The 22,341-nt window shown below is 37.7% G+C and overlaps 1 protein-coding gene across 1 annotated transcript in view; it reads left to right on the top strand.

Moving 5' to 3' along the window:
- Positions 1-22,341, top strand: part of cngk (cyclic nucleotide-gated potassium channel) — a 153,001-nt gene that overhangs the window by 85,111 nt on the left and 45,549 nt on the right. Inside the window, exons 19-22 of the mRNA XM_077224760.1 lie at positions 5,224-5,356; positions 5,641-5,757; positions 18,832-18,931; positions 21,114-21,260. Of these exons, the coding sequence (XP_077080875.1) occupies positions 5,224-5,356; positions 5,641-5,757; positions 18,832-18,931; positions 21,114-21,260 (497 nt within the window). The remainder of the gene's footprint in view (positions 1-5,223; positions 5,357-5,640; positions 5,758-18,831; positions 18,932-21,113; positions 21,261-22,341) is intronic.

Here is a 22,341-nt window from a genome sequence, read left to right as displayed (position 1 = left end):
TTAGCATATACATGTTAATTTGCAGTCTGTTTCATACAGACATTTTATTTCAACATATTTCAGTCTATTTTTACTCATCTCAGTATGCTATAGCAATATAATTTGGATGTGTTCATGTAAAAATAACATGTTTACTAATGTAGGTGCAAGAGTAAATGAATGGCACAGACACGCGCTGTATAACTGTAGTAAACAACAGCGCGCGCGCCTGTGTCGTTTATTCATCATTCACACACAGACACGCAATTCATATTTAAACAGTTTTTTTGCAGTTTACAGACACTATTCAATATCGCGATTAGAACAAAGCACTTAAGAATAAATGACTTACTACATCAGCTGGATCCGCTGCTCCTCGAAATGAAACTACCAGCACTTCTGGTACATTTTCCAGGATTATTAGATAGTATTATTCCTCACGGCGCAGCAAGACGAGGTAAATTACACTTCTTATTAAACTTGATGTGTTTATCCAGCTGATGTGGGCGTTGGTATGTTTGCATGACTTGCCTCAGATCATTTGCGTTTGTATAGCGCGCGCTCTCCGTGGGCGTGTCAATTTAACACTTAATCAAGTATAATGAGCTGAAAAGAAAAAGACTGACACCTCACTCTTTTCTTACAGATTACATAAACTGAGATTATTTGTTGTTTATATAAATTACTTCATTTAAAAGAAGAAAGTTCAAGCTTCATAAAGAAAAATCTCTCGTGCCTGTATGACAAGTATTCGCGGAGTTACAGTTGATTTTCGGACGCGTTTCAGAATGGACTTCACTGACAGAGAGAAGGCAAAACTGTCATCATGTTTATTTTTCTTTATTTGACAAAAAGCAAAACACTTTGTTTTTATTGTGAGTATACACAAAAAAATATACACTTAACAGGATCAAATGATGTATAAAACTTATATGTAAGATCAAAATCAACAGAGTATTTTGAGTCTCTTTTGCACTGATAAGAAAAAAAGCGTTGTGATAGCCGACCCCAGGGGGTGAATGCACACATACACCTAAAGCACACCTGAAAATAGACCGCGCTAGCTTCTGTGCCTTCAGAAAGCACTGTGTGAATCTGTCTCTGTCTATTCATTGTTGTTTGTCCACAAGCATATATATATATTAGACAGGAGTATGGCTAGCAAACAGCTTTGGATTGTGACAAACAAACAACACATGTGATTCATTTGTTGTTTGTTTGGGAGTGGACCATGCACAGTCAGCTCTTGTAAATTGGGGCTGACAGTGTTCATTCATAAATTCCCGACGTGTAACATATGCATTATCAAGAGTTTTAGCTCTGCTCTTTTTGGCCTTCTTCTCGAGGGAAGAAAGTCAATAAAGATTATTTGGCTCGGATCTTGCGTTTGCCGAGGCAGCGCGTAGATTACGGGTCTGCAATAAAGATTCTGTGACTCGATCTCAGATCTCGCGTGTGCCAAGGCAGCGCATAGATATTGGGTCTGCATGTCTACAATAAGAATCTATGGCTTAGATTGCGCGCTTACCGAGGCAACGTGTAGATAATGGTCCGCAATGTATAATATGCACAGGGAACTGAGCAGATGGGAATTTCTATAACGGTATTTTTGGTGCAAAACTACTGAACGCCTGTGACAGTGTATAATAACAATAATCTTGCACCATCTTATCTGACGGACTTACTTCACCTGTAAACTCCTAAGCGAGGACTTAGATCGGGAAATAAACTCCTCCTTCACATTCCCAGAACCCGCTTGAAAAAAAGGGGAAATAGAGCCTTTGAAATGGCTGGCCCCACTCTGTGGAATTATCTCCCGGCCCAAATTAAAATGGCTTCGGCTTTATCTGAGTTTAAAACTTCCCTCAAAACTCATGTTTATCTCGGCTTTTAACATGTAATTTATCCTGTTTTTAATGTTTCTAAGTGATTATTTATTGTTCTTTATTGTGTATCTATATTGTAATTGTTGTACAGCACTTTGGTCGACCGGCGGACGTAGTAAATATGCTTTAGAAATAAATGGAACTTGAACTAAACCTGCTGAGAAACAAGGAGTGAACCTCTGAGTGAACGAAAATGAGCGAGCAGTTCCACGCGCATGCCCGGGAAACTCATGAATATTCATGTCTGAATATGACCTCACTGCCTCACTGCCTCACTGCCTCTACAGATGCACAAGTCACTTTTGCTCCACATTCACGAGATATATGGTGCAGAAGGGAGAGCGCGCGAAACTTGTCACTTGAAAGCGAAAAACAGTGTTTGAGATTAGTCGCTGCAGATTCAAGCAGCTGTAGTTATGTACTTGTGTTTGTGCTAGAAAAATATACAAGATATTTGTGAGAAAATATTCTACAAGTGTGCAACTCTCATTGGATGAATTCACATACTGAATTGCGGATAAGCAAAATTTCTCCGTGACTTCACATTTTTGATGCGGGTGTTTAAATGTGTTTTGCACCATATTCACTGCAGCAACTGTAGCAAAAATGTGAGTGCACGAGTTTCTTAATTTGCGATTTGTAGAATAGGATTTGTGCACCTGCAATGAAGAATTTGAGGAGGTGTAACTGTTGTGTTGTGTTTGTGGGAGAGAAAAAAAGTCTACAAGTTTGCAACTCTTAAAACATTTCTCTCTGTGACTTCAAATTTACTGATACACATGTGTGGCTATTCTCTACAACTTCAAATTTCACTGTCACAGGCGTTCAGTAGTTTTGCACCAAAAATACCTTCATAAATTTCCCTTTCTCTCATTCTCTTATGATTGTGTCAAACTAATTTTGTATTCTTTATTGTTTGAGATTATAATATGAGGTCTACATTAATACACTATATTCAGCCTTTCAACTAGACCGTTTCTACTTGTCTGGTTGATATTTGGCTGCATTTAATTTTTGAGAAAATTAAATATGTACTCATCTGATCTTTGAGGAGTCCTTTAATTCTGAGGAAATAAATGGTTAATTCCCTGGGGGAAATGGATAGCACCTCATTATATGGTGCCCATCTCCCTTCGGTGCCCTCAAGCGAGTTCTAGTCTCAGTGTCTGACTCGCAGAAGGAGGGTTTAAGAGGGGTCAGTTCGGTTATTTCCTACTGGTCATCCGTTTCAGGACGCCGGATTGGCTTCTCTAGCTATACTAGAGACCAGTCTCAAGAGGCTGGTTCCTTTAGTAGTCTTAGCTGTTGTCATCTTGGGATAAGACATATCTGAGGACAGTCGTTATCTCGAAGAAGGCTTTGACTAGAAGAAGTCCTGACGCCTAGGCTATCAGGCTTCTGAGGGTGGCCCCCTCTCTACTCGGCGCCCCGTGGGGGGCGATTCTCCGAGGGGAATTATTTTTCGCATGATCAAGGTCACGGGGCGATGCCTACGTGCTTTAGTCAGGTGGAAGAAACCTTGGTTCCTCGCCCAAGGCCCAGTGCTGGGGGCTTCTTGTCGACTCATATGCTATCGACGGATGCTTCCCTCACAGGTTGGGGTGGCGGTCATGAGTGGTCGCTCAGCAAAAGGTCTTTGGCAGGACCATCTACTTTCTTTTTTCACATAAATCAGCTAGAAATGATGGCGGTGTTTCGAACTCTCAAGCACTTCCTGCCAGACCTGAGAGGTCACCATGTGCTTGTCCGCACAAACAACACATCGGTGGTCTCTTACATAATCCAGGGAGTTCTGGAGAGAGTTCGCCGGGATAGGGTCCGTCTTCTGAATTAATAGCCCCGTTTTGGCAGACCCGAGTACGGTTCTTGGGCCTAGAGTCTCTCCTCGACGGCTCTCTTCTGGAAATTCCACTCGGGGGGACTTTTTCTCTCAGGCGACCGGGTTGATCCTTCACCCCTGCCCAGAATTGTGGAGACTTTGGGCTTGGCCTCTGAGGGGGCCCAGCTCATAAGTTCAGGTCTCTCAACTGAGGCTGTTGAGACCATCCTCTACTCCAGAGCTCCCTCCACGAAGAAACTCTACACCTTGAAGTGGATATTGTTCACTTCCTGATGCGGAGAACACCAGCTGGACCCAGTTGTCTGCCCTGTGGTTCAGTGCTGGAGTTTCTCCGCAGGTCTATCCCCCTCCACACTAAAGGTGTACATGGCGGCCTTAGCTGCTTACCACGTCCCTTTAAGTTGTGTATTCTTAGGGGGACACCCTCTAGTACGTTTCCTTCGCGGCACTGTTAGGTGTCTGACCAAGATACTAGGAGCATGGCTGCCTCAAAGGCTTTATTATTGGGGGTTTCCCTCCATGACATCTGTGATGCGTCAGGCTGGTTCCTTACCGCATTTGTTAGATTTTATGACTTGGATCTAGGCTCCACTCCAGGGTCTAGGGTGCTTGCTTCTTAGTGTGCCCAATGACTTCACACAGAACAGGCATTTGCTATTATGGCGTCATGGGTATAGTGTTCCCACCGCGTCTCGACGCAGCTCGAGTTCCCTTGAAAGGGAACGTCTCAGGTTACGTATGTAACTCTGGTTCCCTGAGAGGGAACGAGATGATGCGTCGCCCTGCCGTACTCTCTGCATGCCTGTGATCGACTTGCTTCAGCTTTTCAGAAGCTAGCGCGGTCTGTTTTCAGGTGCGCTTTATAGTTTCCTGGTCGATGACGTCACCCGCCTGTGATGTCTCGTCTCTCCATTGGACTGCTTCACGACGTAATCACGAAGGGGCGTTCCCACCACAGCTCGACGCAGCGTCTCTTTCCCTCTCATATATCGAAAATTTAAAAATCTTTTTTAATTATCATTATAAGTTATAAAATTTTAACATTTGCAATCACATTTTGTCAATCACTTAATTTTTCCTTAGGTATCAGTTTTGACAATTGTGCCACATTATGATTAATGTAAAAAACCTGAAAATGGTGTTATACAAATGGGTCGCCTTGGCCATAACAGCAGAGATGGCATAAAGCTTAAAACTTCAAGATCTTGAACCCCGTTAGTTGCTGTTTGTAGCTATATTTTTGTATTATTTTCATAAGTTGAAACTTTATGACAGTGACTTCCTGACAGAGAATACTTTATAAATTCTGATTTTGAATATATTTAGCTTACTAATATCTCAATTAATGTTTTGGTTTAAGTAGATAACAAAACATTCATATAAAATAGCCATAATTTGAAATTCCAATAATTTTTTATATTTCTTGTCACCAAGACAAATGGTGCTTACATTATTATGAACCAGTAAAGATGAAACCAAAGTTGACTAACACATTATGACACAATTTTTATTTTTCAGGATATGGAGACAACGTTCCTGGCTCTTTGCTTGAACAATGTCTGGCAGCAGTTGTTGGTCTTATTGGCTTGGTGATTTTAAACTATATAGTTAGTCAGATGTCTTCCACAATATCTGGTGAAAATGCTAACAGGTAAATGTTTCTGATTACAGAAACTAATTTTAATCTTTTTTTTATTATTTTTTTAGCATAGTAAGGTGTGAAAACGGTTTAAATCAGTCAAGAAATTGTAATAATTTTTTCTCAGTACCACTATTGCATTTAGCCTTTGTACAGCAGTAAACTTCACTCTTTGGTTCTCACTGCAAACTGTAATTTTTATGGAAAAAAATTCTGATAACAAGATTCAGTAATTTAGCTCAATTTATGCAGTATGCGCATATTGATACTTTTTTTCTTTCTTTTTTTTTTCTTAGGGAGAATTTCCAGAATCTTTTTTCAGAAATGCGTCACTTCATGGAGCGACATGACCTCAATGCTTCCCTACAGATCAGAGTTATGAATTATATGAATCTCCTGTGGTCCAAATATCGGTGTGTTTATCTTGTTTTGTCCTTTTCCAATATTTGTATGTGCAGCATTGGTTATGGTCAAGGAGGTTAGCATTATGGTTAGCATTATGGTTATCTGTTAGCATTCCAGTTCATCTCAATGGCAGTTTCTCAGCTGGTGTAAGACCCCTGGAAAAAGGCGATACGCTGAAAAATCATTGCTATGCTGTTTATATCATTATAAAACAAAGTGACTGATGGCACCTCAAGAATGCGTATCGTCACTAGCATTTATTTTGAGCCATGATATTAAAGGCAGTAGACAAAGAAAAGCTAATTTAATGCTTTTAAGAGTAACTTTAAAGTTACCTTTAAGAAGAGATCCAGCACTGGCAAAAGATTTACTAATTTCAGGGTTTTCGGATCCAAGTGGACTTGTTGAGACCTATACCGCTGTATCAGCCAATATTCGGTATTGGCTGATAAAAGCAATTCTTTGTACTAATTATTGGCTAATTGTTTAAAAACAGCCAATGGTCAGGGCCAATTATATCCTGTCAATCAGGAGTGGCATAAAAACGTGTCAGACTGCAACTCATACTGTGTGTGAAGAAAATGTCCCTTGTGTTGAATTTAGGGCTGTCGAAGTTAACATAATAGCATGTAAAAGTTAAAGCAGGCTCTATCTGACCCTATCAATCAGCCCGTAGTTGAAGCCAGAGTTGCCAGGTCCACGGATTTTCCCTACACCAAACATTATTTGTAGCGTGCCTCCCATCCAAAAATCGCAAAGAGCTTTTTGCTTTGTTACTTCTGAATGTTTTGGTCAGAAACAAAGTCTCAGCTTCCAAAATCTGTCTATTTTATCCCCAAATTATAACAATAGCATGGGTGACTTGTGTGAATTGTGCAGATCCAAAGAGTTTCTTTTAAGGGGTGGGGGGTCTGATTATAAGAGGTGGATAGTAACGAAGTACATTTACTTGAAGTATTAATTGTACTTTTAAGAGTAGATTTAAATGTGGGAACTTTTATTTTAACTCGAGTACATTTCTAATGAAAAAAATTTACTTTTACTTTGTTACGTTGGGCGACGTTCCTCTCGTTACTTTATTTAAATGCAATACATGTTGTTAAATGCGTAGTTTATTCCAAGTGCGCTGTATCTTTTCTATGGGCATGAGCGATGCTCAGTTTACAAATGAATCACTCTTTTGAGTCGATTCTGTTCAAAGACTTCATCAAAAAAGTTGGCTGATCTGTCTAAATCAGCTTCGCGAATCAGTTTGAATGATCTGTTCAGTTTCCTGCACGCACGGAATCCTATGAAGCGCTTTCAATTCACACTCGACTCGGAGTCGTAACAAGAAGATTTAAGAACATCAAGAGCGTTGGATGAAGTGGCCGTGGACCTACAGTCAGGTGAAAGCAAATCTGCAAATCTATCATATTGTTTGCCAGCGATGAAGATCTTTATTAGTTGAACATCTTCGTATGCTGTCTGTGAATGAATGATTCCACAGGACGATACATTTGATTTCATTTGATTTAGGTAATAAGGGTACCCGCGGGTCTTAAAAGCATTGAAAAAGTCTTAAATTTGATAATCTCAAATTAAGGCCTTAAAAGCCTTGAATTTGGTATACAAATTTTGGATTTCGTTACAAAGGTCTTATATGTATTTTTTTGCCTTTCCTAGGATTGAGTTCATACCGTAACAAAATTAACTGCTACTAATGTAGGCTAATTCTAAATTCATGCAGTGAATGAGTGCACCTCGCACTCCACGTCATAGCAGAAAATGTGATAGCGTGCGCACTCGTTACTATGGTTACTAGGCAAGTGAGGTACAGAACAAGATAGTAACCTAAACCTAGTTTGTCGCTTGAAATGGGAAAGTGTCGGTTTAATCCACTGTTGCCACAAATGACAGAATTCAATAATTTAAACCCCAAATCAGAGGTTTTCTGTTAAAAGAACATATTTTCTACCCGTTTTTTTCAATAGTATCTGGCAACCATGCGCGCACTCTCTCTACACTGCTGAAGAAGCGCAGATGATCTGAAAACACAGATAAGCTGGAGTTCAGCGATCTTCATTTGAGATATTCTACTTAAATTAAAGTGTCATTCAGTCGGCCTGTGTTCTGTCAAGAGTCGCTTGCGCTGTTTGTGCAACTACATCTGCGGTCAAAATGCAGGCTGATATCCAGCAGTGTTTTTAATATTGATCATATTATACAAGCAAGAATGCAATGTTTCTCAAATATCCACACGATTTCAAATGTGACATTGATTTTATACAACAGTAAAAAAATAAAAATAAAAAAGGGGTAACATTAAATGATGTACTACATTTAAAACAGCATTGTCAGGCTTATTGCTCTATTTTGCATCGAAATATGTGGCTTTGAACGAATCGAGAGATTCAATGAATGAATTACTCAAAGACTCACTAATAAAGATTGTGAGTTACCGCCACCTAATGGCGATTTTAATGTTTTTAACATTGCATATTTAATGAACATTGTTTTATTTAAAGCATTATTTCTTTTTTTAAAGGTATTATAAAGGTAAAAAATGAAATGGAAAACTTTATTAAAGGGCAAATATTGTCACTTAACGGAAAAGGTGTGAGTGCAGTCTAAGTGGAAGAGAGGGGGTTCAGGGGGTACGGCACTCTAAAACACTGGAGAACCACGGGACATAGGAAAAGGGATATATATGTAGAACTGCACAAGTGCTACTGCTAAAGAGCGCAATGCCAATCATTTATCATAAGCTTGATTGAAATGGCCTAGAGAGAATAATTATGACATTTTCTGTCCAAAGACTACATATAAAATAACTACCAAAAGTAAAGTAACTGTCAACTAGAACTATAAAAAACAAAATGACTCAAATGTGATTAAGACCAATAAGCATTTTCGACTGAAGATGAAAACTAAGACTAAATCAAAAATGCCTGCCAAAATTAACACTGGCCTACACACACGTGCTTTGCTACAACGCTGTTGCGTATGTATTAAATATGACTGATAATTTAAGTAAAATGTTTTATTTAATTCAAGTAGCCTACCTGTACATAATGATTTTCTAGGGTTTAAAATGTATACAGATTTGACATTTTCCCCTCATACTTTTGTCGGAATGGGTACAAAGTTGGCCTTGAATTTCATTTGAAATGGTATTAAAAAGGTCTTAAAATGCCTTGAATTTAAGTTTGAGGATCCTGGGGGTACCCTGGTAATACATTTTACAACCCAACCGATTATTACACCACGATAGCACTACTACAAAGTTTGACATTATTTTTTTGACATACATTAATTTATAGATTTACATTAAATAAGCTTGTCCACAGTTTATGAAATTAACACCCGCCATCCTGCGGTAATGAAAAATGACTTGAAAAATGCTTTTGCCTGCCTTAGACACAGTTAACCAGTTTAAACATGCTTGTAGAAATATACATTTGATGACATTTTGGATAACAGACAGAAGAAGATCCTTCGATGTGCATTTGGTCTTTGTTTGTGTTCAGATGTTCCGTAGCAGTCAGGCATAAAAAAAAAATTAGTTTGGTTCCGGTTTCCGACCGACCCTGTCAATTTATGTGCGACCCAAATTAATTTTATGAGCTTGGGGAAGAAATAATACAAATTAAATAAATACACAAATAAAAAACTTTGAGGCGAACTATAATTTATGTTTTTGTACAGCACCGTATTTGTATAGCCTGTTGTCCTCCAACAATGCTAACAAACGAGGCAGCCACGGGCGTTCACACATCGTCGTTGTCATGTAGATGCACTGCTGCACTTGTGACAGAGCGCATGAACTGAACGAGCAGAGATAGAGAGAGAGCCCCGGTGGCGCGCGCGGACTCTCTGCGGAGCCAGGCGAAAGTATAGGCTTCACCGTCTCAAAACTAAGCACTGTCTTGCTCTCTCTCCCTCGCACATATTAATGAAAATAAATCGACACGATGGAAAGGTCGGAAGACTAAAGTTTCATGTGGAGCATTCAGAGATTTATTTTTTCCTGAATTACCGCTGGGTGGGAATTGTGCTAAAATACGTTGCCTTATCTTCTCTGAAAAGCGTTCCACACATTCAGCTGACATATAAACCACACTTTAAATAAACGAAAAAACTATCCAGTGATGAAATGTTTTCTGTGATGTCACAAATCTTGTGGGATGTCCTAACCGCCGGGATAATCACACAACGCGCACACGTCCAATAATGACTAATTGTTTAAAAACAGCCAATGGTCAGGGCCAATTATATCCTGTCAATCAGGAGTGGCATAAAAACGTGTCAGACTGCAACTCATACTGTGTGTGAAGAAAATGTCCCTTGTGTTGAATTTAGGGCTGTCGAAGTTAACATAATAGCATGTAAAAGTTAAAGCAGGCTCTATCTGACCCTATCAATCAGCCCGTAGTTGAAGCCAGAGTTGCCAGGTCCACGGATTTTCCCTACACCAAACATTATTTGTAGCGTGCCTCCCATCCAAAAATCGCAAAGAGCTTTTTGCTTTGTTACTTCTGAATGTTTTGGTCAGAAACAAAGTCTCAGCTTCCAAAATCTGTCTATTTTATCCCCAAATTATAACAATAGCATGGGTGACTTGTGTGAATTGTGCAGATCCAAAGAGTTTCTTTTAAGGGGTGGGGGGTCTGATTATAAGAGGTGGATAGTAACGAAGTACATTTACTTGAAGTATTAATTGTACTTTTAAGAGTATATTTAAATGTGGGAACTTTTATTTTAACTCGAGTACATTTCTAATGAAAAAAATTTACTTTTACTTTGTTACGTTGGGCGACGTTCCTCTCGTTACTTTATTTAAATGCAATACATGTTGTTAAATGCGTAGTTTATTCCAAGTGCGCTGTATCTTTTCTATGGGCATGAGCGATGCTCAGTTTACAAATGAATCACTCTTTTGAGTCGATTCTGTTCAAAGACTTCATCAAAAAAGTTGGCTGATCTGTCTAAATCAGCTTCGCGAATCAGTTTGAATGATCTGTTCAGTTTCCTGCACGCACGGAATCCTATGAAGCGCTTTCAATTCACACTCGACTCGGAGTCGTAACAAGAAGATTTAAGAACATCAAGAGCGTTGGATGAAGTGGCCGTGGACCTACAGTCAGGTGAAAGCAAATCTGCAAATCTATCATATTGTTTGCCAGCGATGAAGATCTTTATTAGTTGAACATCTTCGTATGCTGTCTGTGAATGAATGATTCCACAGGACGATACATTTGATTTCATTTGATTTAGGTAATAAGGGTACCCGCGGGTCTTAAAAGCATTGAAAAAGTCTTAAATTTGATAATCTCAAATTAAGGCCTTAAAAGCCTTGAATTTGGTATACAAATTTTGGATTTCGTTACAAAGGTCTTATATGTATTTTTTTGCCTTTCCTAGGATTGAGTTCATACCGTAACAAAATTAACTGCTACTAATGTAGGCTAATTCTAAATTCATGCAGTGAATGAGTGCACCTCGCACTCCACGTCATAGCAGAAAATGTGATAGCGTGCGCACTCGTTACTATGGTTACTAGGCAAGTGAGGTACAGAACAAGATAGTAACCTAAACCTAGTTTGTCGCTTGAAATGGGAAAGTGTCGGTTTAATCCACTGTTGCCACAAATGACAGAATTCAATAATTTAAACCCCAAATCAGAGGTTTTCTGTTAAAAGAACATATTTTCTACCCGTTTTTTTCAATAGTATCTGGCAACCATGCGCGCACTCTCTCTACACTGCTGAAGAAGCGCAGATGATCTGAAAACACAGATAAGCTGGAGTTCAGCGATCTTCATTTGAGATATTCTACTTAAATTAAAGTGTCATTCAGTCGGCCTGTGTTCTGTCAAGAGTCGCTTGCGCTGTTTGTGCAACTACATCTGCGGTCAAAATGCAGGCTGATATCCAGCAGTGTTTTTAATATTGATCATATTATACAAGCAAGAATGCAATGTTTCTCAAATATCCACACGATTTCAAATGTGACATTGATTTTATACAACAGTAAAAAAATAAAAATAAAAAAGGGGTAACATTAAATGATGTACTACATTTAAAACAGCATTGTCAGGCTTATTGCTCTATTTTGCATCGAAATATGTGGCTTTGAACGAATCGAGAGATTCAATGAATGAATTACTCAAAGACTCACTAATAAAGATTGTGAGTTACCGCCACCTAATGGCGATTTTAATGTTTTTAACATTGCATATTTAATGAACATTGTTTTATTTAAAGCATTATTTCTTTTTTTAAAGGTATTATAAAGGTAAAAAATGAAATGGAAAACTTTATTAAAGGGCAAATATTGTCACTTAACGGAAAAGGTGTGAGTGCAGTCTAAGTGGAAGAGAGGGGGTTCAGGGGGTACGGCACTCTAAAACACTGGAGAACCACGGGACATAGGAAAAGGGATATATATGTAGAACTGCACAAGTGCTACTGCTAAAGAGCGCAATGCCAATCATTTATCATAAGCTTGATTGAAATGGCCTAGAGAGAATAATTATGACATTTTCTGTCCAAAGACTACATATAAAATAACTACCAAAAGTAAAGTAACTGTCAACTAGAACTATAAAAAACAAAATGACTCAAATGTGATTAAGACCAATAAGCATTTTCGACTGAAGATGAAAACTAAGACTAAATCAAAAATGCCTGCCAAAATTAACACTGGCCTACACACACGTGCTTTGCTACAACGCTGTTGCGTATGTATTAAATATGACTGATAATTTAAGTAAAATGTTTTATTTAATTCAAGTAGCCTACCTGTACATAATGATTTTCTAGGGTTTAAAATGTATACAGATTTGACATTTTCCCCTCATACTTTTGTCGGAATGGGTACAAAGTTGGCCTTGAATTTCATTTGAAATGGTATTAAAAAGGTCTTAAAATGCCTTGAATTTAAGTTTGAGGATCCTGGGGGTACCCTGGTAATACATTTTACAACCCAACCGATTATTACACCACGATAGCACTACTACAAAGTTTGACATTATTTTTTTGACATACATTAATTTATAGATTTACATTAAATAAGCTTGTCCACAGTTTATGAAATTAACACCCGCCATCCTGCGGTAATGAAAAATGACTTGAAAAATGCTTTTGCCTGCCTTAGACACAGTTAACCAGTTTAAACATGCTTGTAGAAATATACATTTGATGACATTTTGGATAACAGACAGAAGAAGATCCTTCGATGTGCATTTGGTCTTTGTTTGTGTTCAGATGTTCCGTAGCAGTCAGGCATAAAAAAAAAATTAGTTTGGTTCCGGTTTCCGACCGACCCTGTCAATTTATGTGCGACCCAAATTAATTTTATGAGCTTGGGGAAGAAATAATACAAATTAAATAAATACACAAATAAAAAACTTTGAGGCGAACTATAATTTATGTTTTTGTACAGCACCGTATTTGTATAGCCTGTTGTCCTCCAACAATGCTAACAAACGAGGCAGCCACGGGCGTTCACACATCGTCGTTGTCATGTAGATGCACTGCTGCACTTGTGACAGAGCGCATGAACTGAACGAGCAGAGATAGAGAGAGAGCCCCGGTGGCGCGCGCGGACTCTCTGCGGAGCCAGGCGAAAGTATAGGCTTCACCGTCTCAAAACTAAGCACTGTCTTGCTCTCTCTCCCTCGCACATATTAATGAAAATAAATCGACACGATGGAAAGGTCGGAAGACTAAAGTTTCATGTGGAGCATTCAGAGATTTATTTTTTCCTGAATTACCGCTGGGTGGGAATTGTGCTAAAATACGTTGCCTTATCTTCTCTGAAAAGCGTTCCACACATTCAGCTGACATATAAACCACACTTTAAATAAACGAAAAAACTATCCAGTGATGAAATGTTTTCTGTGATGTCACAAATCTTGTGGGATGTCCTAACCGCCGGGATAATCACACAACGCGCACACGTCCAATAATGACACGTCTAATTCGCGAACTAATAACTCTTTTGAACCGATTCGTTTTAATGAATGGTTAAAACAACTGATCTTTCCAACACTGAACTCACGAGACGTCTGAATCGTTGTATAACTAATCGGTAACACTTTACAATAAGGCAACCTCGTTTGCCCACGCGCACACATTTAAAATCAGCGTGTGTGTGTGTGTGTGTGTGTAACATGCTGGGACACACAAGGTGGTAGAGTACATGTACAGGTAGGCTATGTTATGAAAAAATAGAGTAGCTTATCAATCGCTACTGTAAATAAAAATAAAATAAAAATAATAATTTCCTTCCTATCCCTTGCTGCCACTAAAAAAAAAAAAAAAGTGGCTACCGACCCATGACCTCAACTGACAACCAACCGGAACCAAACTTTTTTTTTTTTTTTACACCTCATGAGCGCTAGCACATGTGAAGAGTTTTAACTATTTCTTCTCTGTGTCAATGGTACATTTTACATGCCTTTGAATGCAAAACTCTGCAGAGTCACTTTATTTCGACATTGTCCAATAATCCAAATGTAGTTGTATAAGTTACTATTATACAAACCAAAGGACAGGCAATGGTTTTCGGGCTACAGATGGCAGAAGTAATGCTTGTCTCTTCTGTTTTTGTTGCAAAGATAGCCTATCTAATTATTAAGGGTGCTCCGATTGATCGGTCGCCGATCATAATCGGCCGATAATTGCGTCGGGATGTGTGATCGGCGGTCTCTATTAAGGCTGATTCAAGAAAAGACGATCAGATGACGCAAAACTCGCAAGACAATTTTTTATGCCCTGGTAAAAATGGCTTCACTGGTCTGGCAATTCTACAAGGTGTGTGAAAAAGACAATTCATTATCAATCAATCTATAATGTCTATACCATGCCGCTGTCCGCTTGTCAAACTGTGCAGCCTCTCCGTTCAACCCGTAAATAAATCCATCGATCCGCAAACTTCGTGTGAGTTCTTAAATGGTCTAGCGATAGATCCTTTGCCAAGCGTGTCAGAGGTTGCGGGTTCTAATCCGCACTCAAATAGTTTTTTTTCTCTCATCAAAACTGAATATGTTCATGAGTGGTTACAGTATATCAAGCAGGGACACGTTTGTGTGCTTTTTATTTTGTGATTTCGCCGGAATGAATAGAGAGTCTCCACAACGGCGATAGATTGAAGCGCGCGTCCGAGTGAAGACTGCGCACGAGCCACAGAGAACGCTGTATCAATGCAACTGATCGCCGCGGCAACGAGCGCTCAGCTTGAGTAAAAAACAACAATACATTTTAGTGCTAATTTCTTATTTAATAGCGAACTAAATGAATGCTCTGCTAGTTAACTGGAGATGTTTTATTTATTTGTATTAGGTACATCCGTGCCTCAATGTTTCAAAAATTGGTGGGGGGACAATATCGATCCTTAGAAACAGTGGTGGGACACGACTTCACTGGATCTGAACAAATCAATCTAACCATAGATGTGACCAGTAGTGGTGGCTTTCTTAATCTTTTTAAAACAATTTTGCAAGGGTTCTTGAAAAAAAAAAAATGCTTAAGAAGTACTTTTATTTATATTTTCTTTTTTTGCTGTGCACTTAACTAACTGTGGTCCTTTTAAGTGTATTAGAAAAACTGATGGCTGACTGACTCAGAACATTATTTTGGCTATAGCCTTTTTTGTTGCAGTTTTTAGTTTAAAGTAGTCTAAAGCTAAATTTAAAGACTCATATGTTCTGTCTTTTATATATTTTTATTTTATATTCTACAGGAAAGTTGTATTTGTCAAGCCCTAAGCTGCTCTCAATAACCAAGCACAGGCTGCTAAGTTAATATGCTGGATATGTTGCTTGCAAATAAATACACAGGAGTCAATTCATGATACGTTGTCTTCTCTTAATTGTAATACTTAATGTACATTGATGCTTTAATATAGTTTAATAAATAATGCTACATGATAAATAGAAGGCTTCAAATTGACCCTGTAATTGGTGATCGGTATCGGTATCGGGTGATACAGCTTCCAGTAATCGAGGATCGGTGATCGGCCCAAAAAATCCTGATCGGAGCACCCCTACTAATTATGATAATAATAGTAATTTAAATTGAAAATACTATGTTATATCATGTTAAATATATATATATATATATATATATATATATATATATATATATATATATAGTATATATAAAGGCCTACAGTATATGATCCGAAGTAACTAGTAACTAACTCATTTGAAGTAGTTTTACTAAGAGTAGTTTTTTCATTGGATACTTTTTACTCTTACTCAAGTAAGAGTAAAAAGTCTAATCTACTAGTCATGTTATTTATTAAACATTTTAGTAGGCCTATTTCAAATGGTTAGGTAATGCAGGGTTTTTCCTGCATAGAAAATTACGAGGCGGCCGCCTCCGTCAAATTTAATGCCGCCTCCGAGTCGCGACAAAACTCGGACCGACAGTCACATGCTCAGATACACTTTTTCCACTGTGACGGTTCTGTTAGTCGAAATTTGGCACAACACCGGCCTATGTCCATTCTCAAACCAATAGTTTGGCGATAGTGCTGCACGGATCATAATCCGCGGGTCCGACGCGCCAAGTAATAACAAAATGACATTTCAATTAATCAAGGGTGGATGACAGATAAATCATTATAATGGGTTGAGTTTATTAGTTGATTACTTGCATGAATAGGAGAAAAAAAATTATTGCAAGTTTTCTGTCATTTTATGTTTAAATATGCTAATCAGGATATATCTAATTAAATAAGCAGTAATTTGCATATATTTTGAAGTGACGTTTTTTGAAGATGAAAAAAACAAGTTTCAAAATTATTTTTGCATTTTTTTGATATATTCAATGAAAAGACATTTACAGAAGGGATTACGAATATCTCCTTTTATTACCCTGTAAATCAGAAAATACTGCCAATAGCCTTAAAAAAATTATTTCCGCCCTATTTCTAGGCATAAAATGTCATATAAATCAGGCCAAGAATGATATATCAACAAATCCCTCTGAACAAACCTTCACAATATAGTTAGGAATAGGACTGTAAAGTTTGGTGTATGTAGGTGCTACAGAAGTGGAAAATCGTCACTAGGAGTGTAGGAAAAAACTCATTTTGAGAAAACGGCCTTTAAAGATTTTTATGCCAAAATACCACTAATTTCTATTGAAAGCCATGAATTACAGACAAAATATGCTTTAGGTCCATGTTAAATCAATGTATCACACTGTTTAACATCCAAAACTCATCATTGCTTCATCCATCACTGATCATAACATCCAAAACAACACTCAAAACATCAAAACCACACATCAAAAGTCCATCACACATGTGAATATGAATCTGCCTGAGGGACTTACAACCACTTTAGGATCCCACAATTACAGCTTTGTTTAGTATTATATAGTAATTATATTATACAAAAACTGAAATGTGTTGTTTAATATAATTGTTTTGTATAAATAGTGTGTAAAGTATTGTATATATGTGATGCATGTATATAATGTCAGAGCGCGTCACGTGACGATTCTGAACAAATCACGTTGTCAGAAATTGGCATCAGCCAATGAGATCCGCATTTCAAGTTAAATCGCCCGTTTTACTTTCATGATTGGTTGCTGATAAACAGGAAATGACCATATTTGGATCCGATAGCGTTGCAAAGTAGAGAGAGAGCTTTCTAACAGTGTGTGTGATGACAGGGTGCACACAGCGATCAGCGGAGCAGAAGGATGATTTAGAACGCCAACTTTTGTTGAATTTATGCGAAATCTACACACGCAAACAGACAAAGTGTAGTAAAATAAAGACCTAAATGTGTATTTTGGACTTTTTTCAGCACAAGTCTGAAAGAAGACATGTTATTAAAGACAAATAGCCCAAAATCTCAAAATTGACCAGTGAAAAAAAATATATGTTTTTGCCTGCCGTGTCTCGCCTTAAAGACACGGATCTCTCATCACGGTAAAACGCAATAAACGTGCGTCACTCTTTTAATTTCGTTTTCAACAACCTAATTCTCTTCAGGGAAAACCAATCAAGCAAAGCATATCAGGGCTCGACATTAACGCTTGTCCGGGACACGTGTGTGTTTTTAAGGGACAAGTGAAAGAGGATTGTACTTGCCCAACTGGACAAATGCCCTGGTTAAAACAATTTTCAATATCAAATTTTTTTTATTAAAAATAACTAGGGAATCACCGGAATCACGATTTTATTTTATTTAATGTAAGTGGCGATTGATAGCCTATAGTTGATAATATAAGCCTACCTAATGTAGGCCTACTGACGGTAACACAGTTGTGCTGTTGAACCTCGCGCAGTTATTTATAACATATTATACAGTTAAGAAACATCACATGACCAGAATCCTGTTTTCCTGTATAGCTACCATCACAATTGAAACCCAAACACTGATTTCATAACAGTCCAATAAACAAATAGTTTAAATTAAGTCACTTACATTTTAGAAGCAATGACTGTTCTGATTCAGCTGCGAAAATAGTTCCAAACAAAGATCACAGCAGAACTATAGCAGAACTCACAGGAACACTCAGCCATGTTTCATTACTGAATGATTCAGCAATTTGAACGAATTGAGTCAAAGATTCAATTACCCATTCATAAACTGCCTCATTCTTAGTAAATCAGTCGTTTGAACGAATCATTTGAATGAATGACTCGCTCATTAAGACGGTCGCCAGCCGCCACCCACTTGCGGCTTAGATTGAAAGTATCATTCTTTTCAACATTCCTCTTTAATTCCTCTTAATTTCATTTTACTCTATTTGCCTATAGGGGTGGGCCGGGGATGGCAGGGGTTGGTGGCAATGTAAGTATCTAGATATTTGCCGCGGGGCGAGGGCTTTGATTACCTCTCTCTTATTTGACCATACATGTGTTTGCATCCCTGTGTGTGAACCAGCCCTCTCCCTACAACCCATACAGATTTTGATGACATAATTTTGCACTTCAGTTTCTCATAAGATTTTCTGTCCAATCAAATACTCTAGAATCTGAAATATCCCGCCCCCTACATTATAAGCTGTAGCGGAAATCAGATATGAACTTTTTTTTTTGAGAAGCCTTGTTTATTGATCTTTTTTTATTATCAGAGGTGAAGCTTTCCCAGGAGGACCTTTCATAATGCATGACTTGCCAGATGAACTAAAACAGAATGTCGTAATGGCAGAGAGAGGGGAGCTTCTGTCACAGGTCAGTATTTTTTAAATGAATTTCAAAAAGTAACCTATTTTTGTTTCTTTAAACCACTAAAGAATGGTTTAATACAAGAATGGTTCATACAAAAACGTCTGTATGTTTAAAAAAAAAAAAACTCGTATGGGTTTTGGATATATAACCCTGTTTACTTGAATGAGTGAACGAGTGGCTGCATCAGCAGCTTATGCTATGGGAGCTCTGAAATTCAAATTGAGTTTGTTGGTAGATTCCTCTAAAGCTCCGTCTGAGTTGTTCATGAATGCTTCTAAAAGTAATTCTGAGTGACCATTCTGAATAAAAAATTCCGTAATGTCTGTTTTCAATGTCCTTAAGTCCAGAAAAGACCTTTTTTTTCTTGCCCAGAAAGTAATGGCTGCAAAAGCTGCACATCACATACTTGGTGAGGCATCCCTTTATATCACTGACGGCTCGGATGAACAAGCTTTCATGTGGCCGCAAAGTTGGGCTACAATATATAGCCACACTCAGTAAAGTTGAATGTCATGAAAAAAGACACTCCAGACATCTGGGTTTTTCAAAGTAGGGAAACTTCCAGGTCTTAACATTCTCATTGTGCTACTTGGGAAAGAAAGGAACCCAGCAGAAAGCATCAATCAAGCTGAGATCAAGTCTTTAAGTCTTAATTTCTCGACCTTTAAAAAGAGTACATTCAAAAGATCTGTTTCGGTGGCAGAAACCATCTCTGAGGGAAGGAGCACATGACCAGTTTTTACTGCCCAAGGCCTTGATAGACAGCGTATCCATTTCTTCATGTTCACTGACATGAAAAAATTTGACAAACTTCTGCAAAGTGGGATCAGTACTTAATAAATCTGGCAGGTTGCAAAGGCTTTCTTTGGGGAGATAAGAAGAGCAGAGTCTGAGCCAGAGTTTCTGTCTCGCTGATTCACAACCATGAAAGACAGAAAATCGAAACCAAATGGCACTGAGCAGGGTTATATGTACATTCACAACAACATGGTGGGACAAAGCTTAAAAAATTACTATTCTTCTCAGACTTCGCGTTTGTCACTCCTGGGTAGGGATGCTGCGTTCAGGATTTTTTTTGCAGTGATACTGATTACCGATTTTTTTGTCATCATGATTAGCCGATCTCGATCATTCAAACTTTATAAGTAATAATTAAGCTCTCTGTTGAATGTCAGTGTTTTTGTTTTTTTTGTTTTTTGTTTTTCTGATAAGTAATACCACAGATGTTATTTAATAATATTGATTGTTTTAATTGAGAATCAAATAAACAAGCGCAAAAAATATTAATTTTACAATGATCATTTTAATAGGCTTTTAATAACAGGGCTTCAGAAAAACACTATCCATATTAGGATACTCTGGCTTAGCCTAAAATAGCCTAAAAGGTTTAATGTCAAACTAAACATAATTACAACCCGTAAGGTGTAATTAAACATTGTCCAATATTTGACGGAGGACAAAAACAAATAGAAACACTGCACCTCCTAAATTAACAAAATGAGTTGTCTGATACAAAAATGATCAGAAATATTATTCAGCAAGTGCTGTGTATTTGTGTCCTTCCTACATCCTACTAGGTAAGGCAGGATTCTCTTTATTAATTAGTGCGTATCTTTTCATCCAAAATATTTGCGGCTGTACTGCATAGTTGCTCACCATCAACATTCGAGACATAAACCTTAAGCATTAGAAATAGAAATACAACATGAATTGTATAAAGTAATCAAATGTACAAAAACAGTGCATAATCTTCAAAAGTGATTTAGTTGTGAGCAATGAGAGACTGATTAACATGAATGGCAAGGAGCTTCATTAGACTGCTTCACTTTAACACCGAATGCACTGTTTACAGTCACCTAAGACATAAACGACTATTTACAAAGATGCTCGCAAAGATGGGCGTTTTGACACATCATTTTGTGTATTATACCGTTCAAGCCCCGTAAGATATGTACTCACACGCTGTATGAGCATCAGCTTTATGTGAGTGCGTTCCAGGAGTATCGCTGCCACTCACTGCCCTTGTGTGCACATATCGAATGAGTACTGTTTTGCTGCTTACTTCACATGAGTGGTTTATCAATCTGGAAAATTGAGGGGCAAGAATCCTTTTACTCATTTACCAAAGAATATTATGATAATGAGGGTTGGTTCATTAATAACAATTTTGTTTTCCTTCTTACAGATTCCTTACTTCGCACAAGCTGGACAGTCATTTATACAGGACCTTGCTTTATCTTCAGTTATGTACTTTTTTCCTAAAGGGGAAATCATCCAGTACAGTAATGCTCTCACAAGAGAACTATTTTGCATTCTTAGAGGAACATGTCAGGTGAGCATATAAAGTTAATTTCCGTTTCATGTTTGTAGGTTTTGAAATCAAAGCTAACACAAACTAAACCTCATTGTTTCATCAAAACACACATTTGGGTAAATCCAATTTTAAGCAAAGTTAGCATCATATCTGGCTGAGGAATCAACAGTTTTATCCACTAAATTTCATAAACCATTGATTTGTGCTGATAATTGATAAGCATTAACAATAGATCAGGTCTATGTAATGTACGATGTACAAAACTGATTTATTATTATCATCTGTGCAAAAATCGCGTTATGGTTCTGCTGTGATCTTTGTTTGAAACTTTTCGCTGCTGAAATAGAACAAGTACAGTCAATATTGTGTCTAAAATGTAAGTGACTTAATATTAATTACTTGTTTATTGAACTGTCATATGAAGTCAGTGTCACATTTTCAATCGTGGTGGTATTCAGCACTCTTGATCGTGCAATTTTTAGTGATTTTTTTTACTCAACTCAAATAAATCCTCCTGATGTTTGGATTTTTACCTTTAGAAAGTTGTACTTGGATATTCTAGATTTCCAGATGTAATTTTGACTACATGTAACAATCCCTAAGCAAGTTATAGCCATTTATTACAACATTATTATAGGTGATTTTCAGTGAAAAGTTGGTGTTTTTTATTATAAAAAGTTCAGGAAGTAAAATAAATAGTAACATTGTAATAGAACACTGAAGCAAAAGTGGCTTGTATATATATATATATATTCAATCTGAATATGAACAACAAACACAAATTGTGCAGCAAGAAGTGTGAACAATTGTGAAAATTGTCTTGTGCAACAAAAATACAAACAGTGCATGATTTTCACAAACTATAAGTAGTATTTACATATACCAAACGGAACTGTTGGCGGCGTCAGTTATCTCTGTCGGATGCAATTCCACTGGGACAACGCAAATTTGAAAACACAAATTTCAGTGCCTCATCCGATGTGTACCACTGTTTTATATTTGTTTTTGAATTGGGTTATGCTTTGTCAGAGAGTGCTCTCATGCAAAGCTGTTTGACGAGTGCACTCCGATGTATTCCTACGGAGTTTCTTTGTGTGTG

The sequence above is a fragment of the Siphateles boraxobius genome, unplaced genomic scaffold (genome assembly GCF_051911475.1).
Source record: "Siphateles boraxobius isolate OS27281-9 unplaced genomic scaffold, OSU_SipBor_1 92, whole genome shotgun sequence".
Classification (NCBI taxonomy): domain Eukaryota; kingdom Metazoa; phylum Chordata; class Actinopteri; order Cypriniformes; family Leuciscidae; genus Siphateles; species Siphateles boraxobius.
This window is presented reverse-complemented; position numbering and strand designations above follow the sequence as displayed.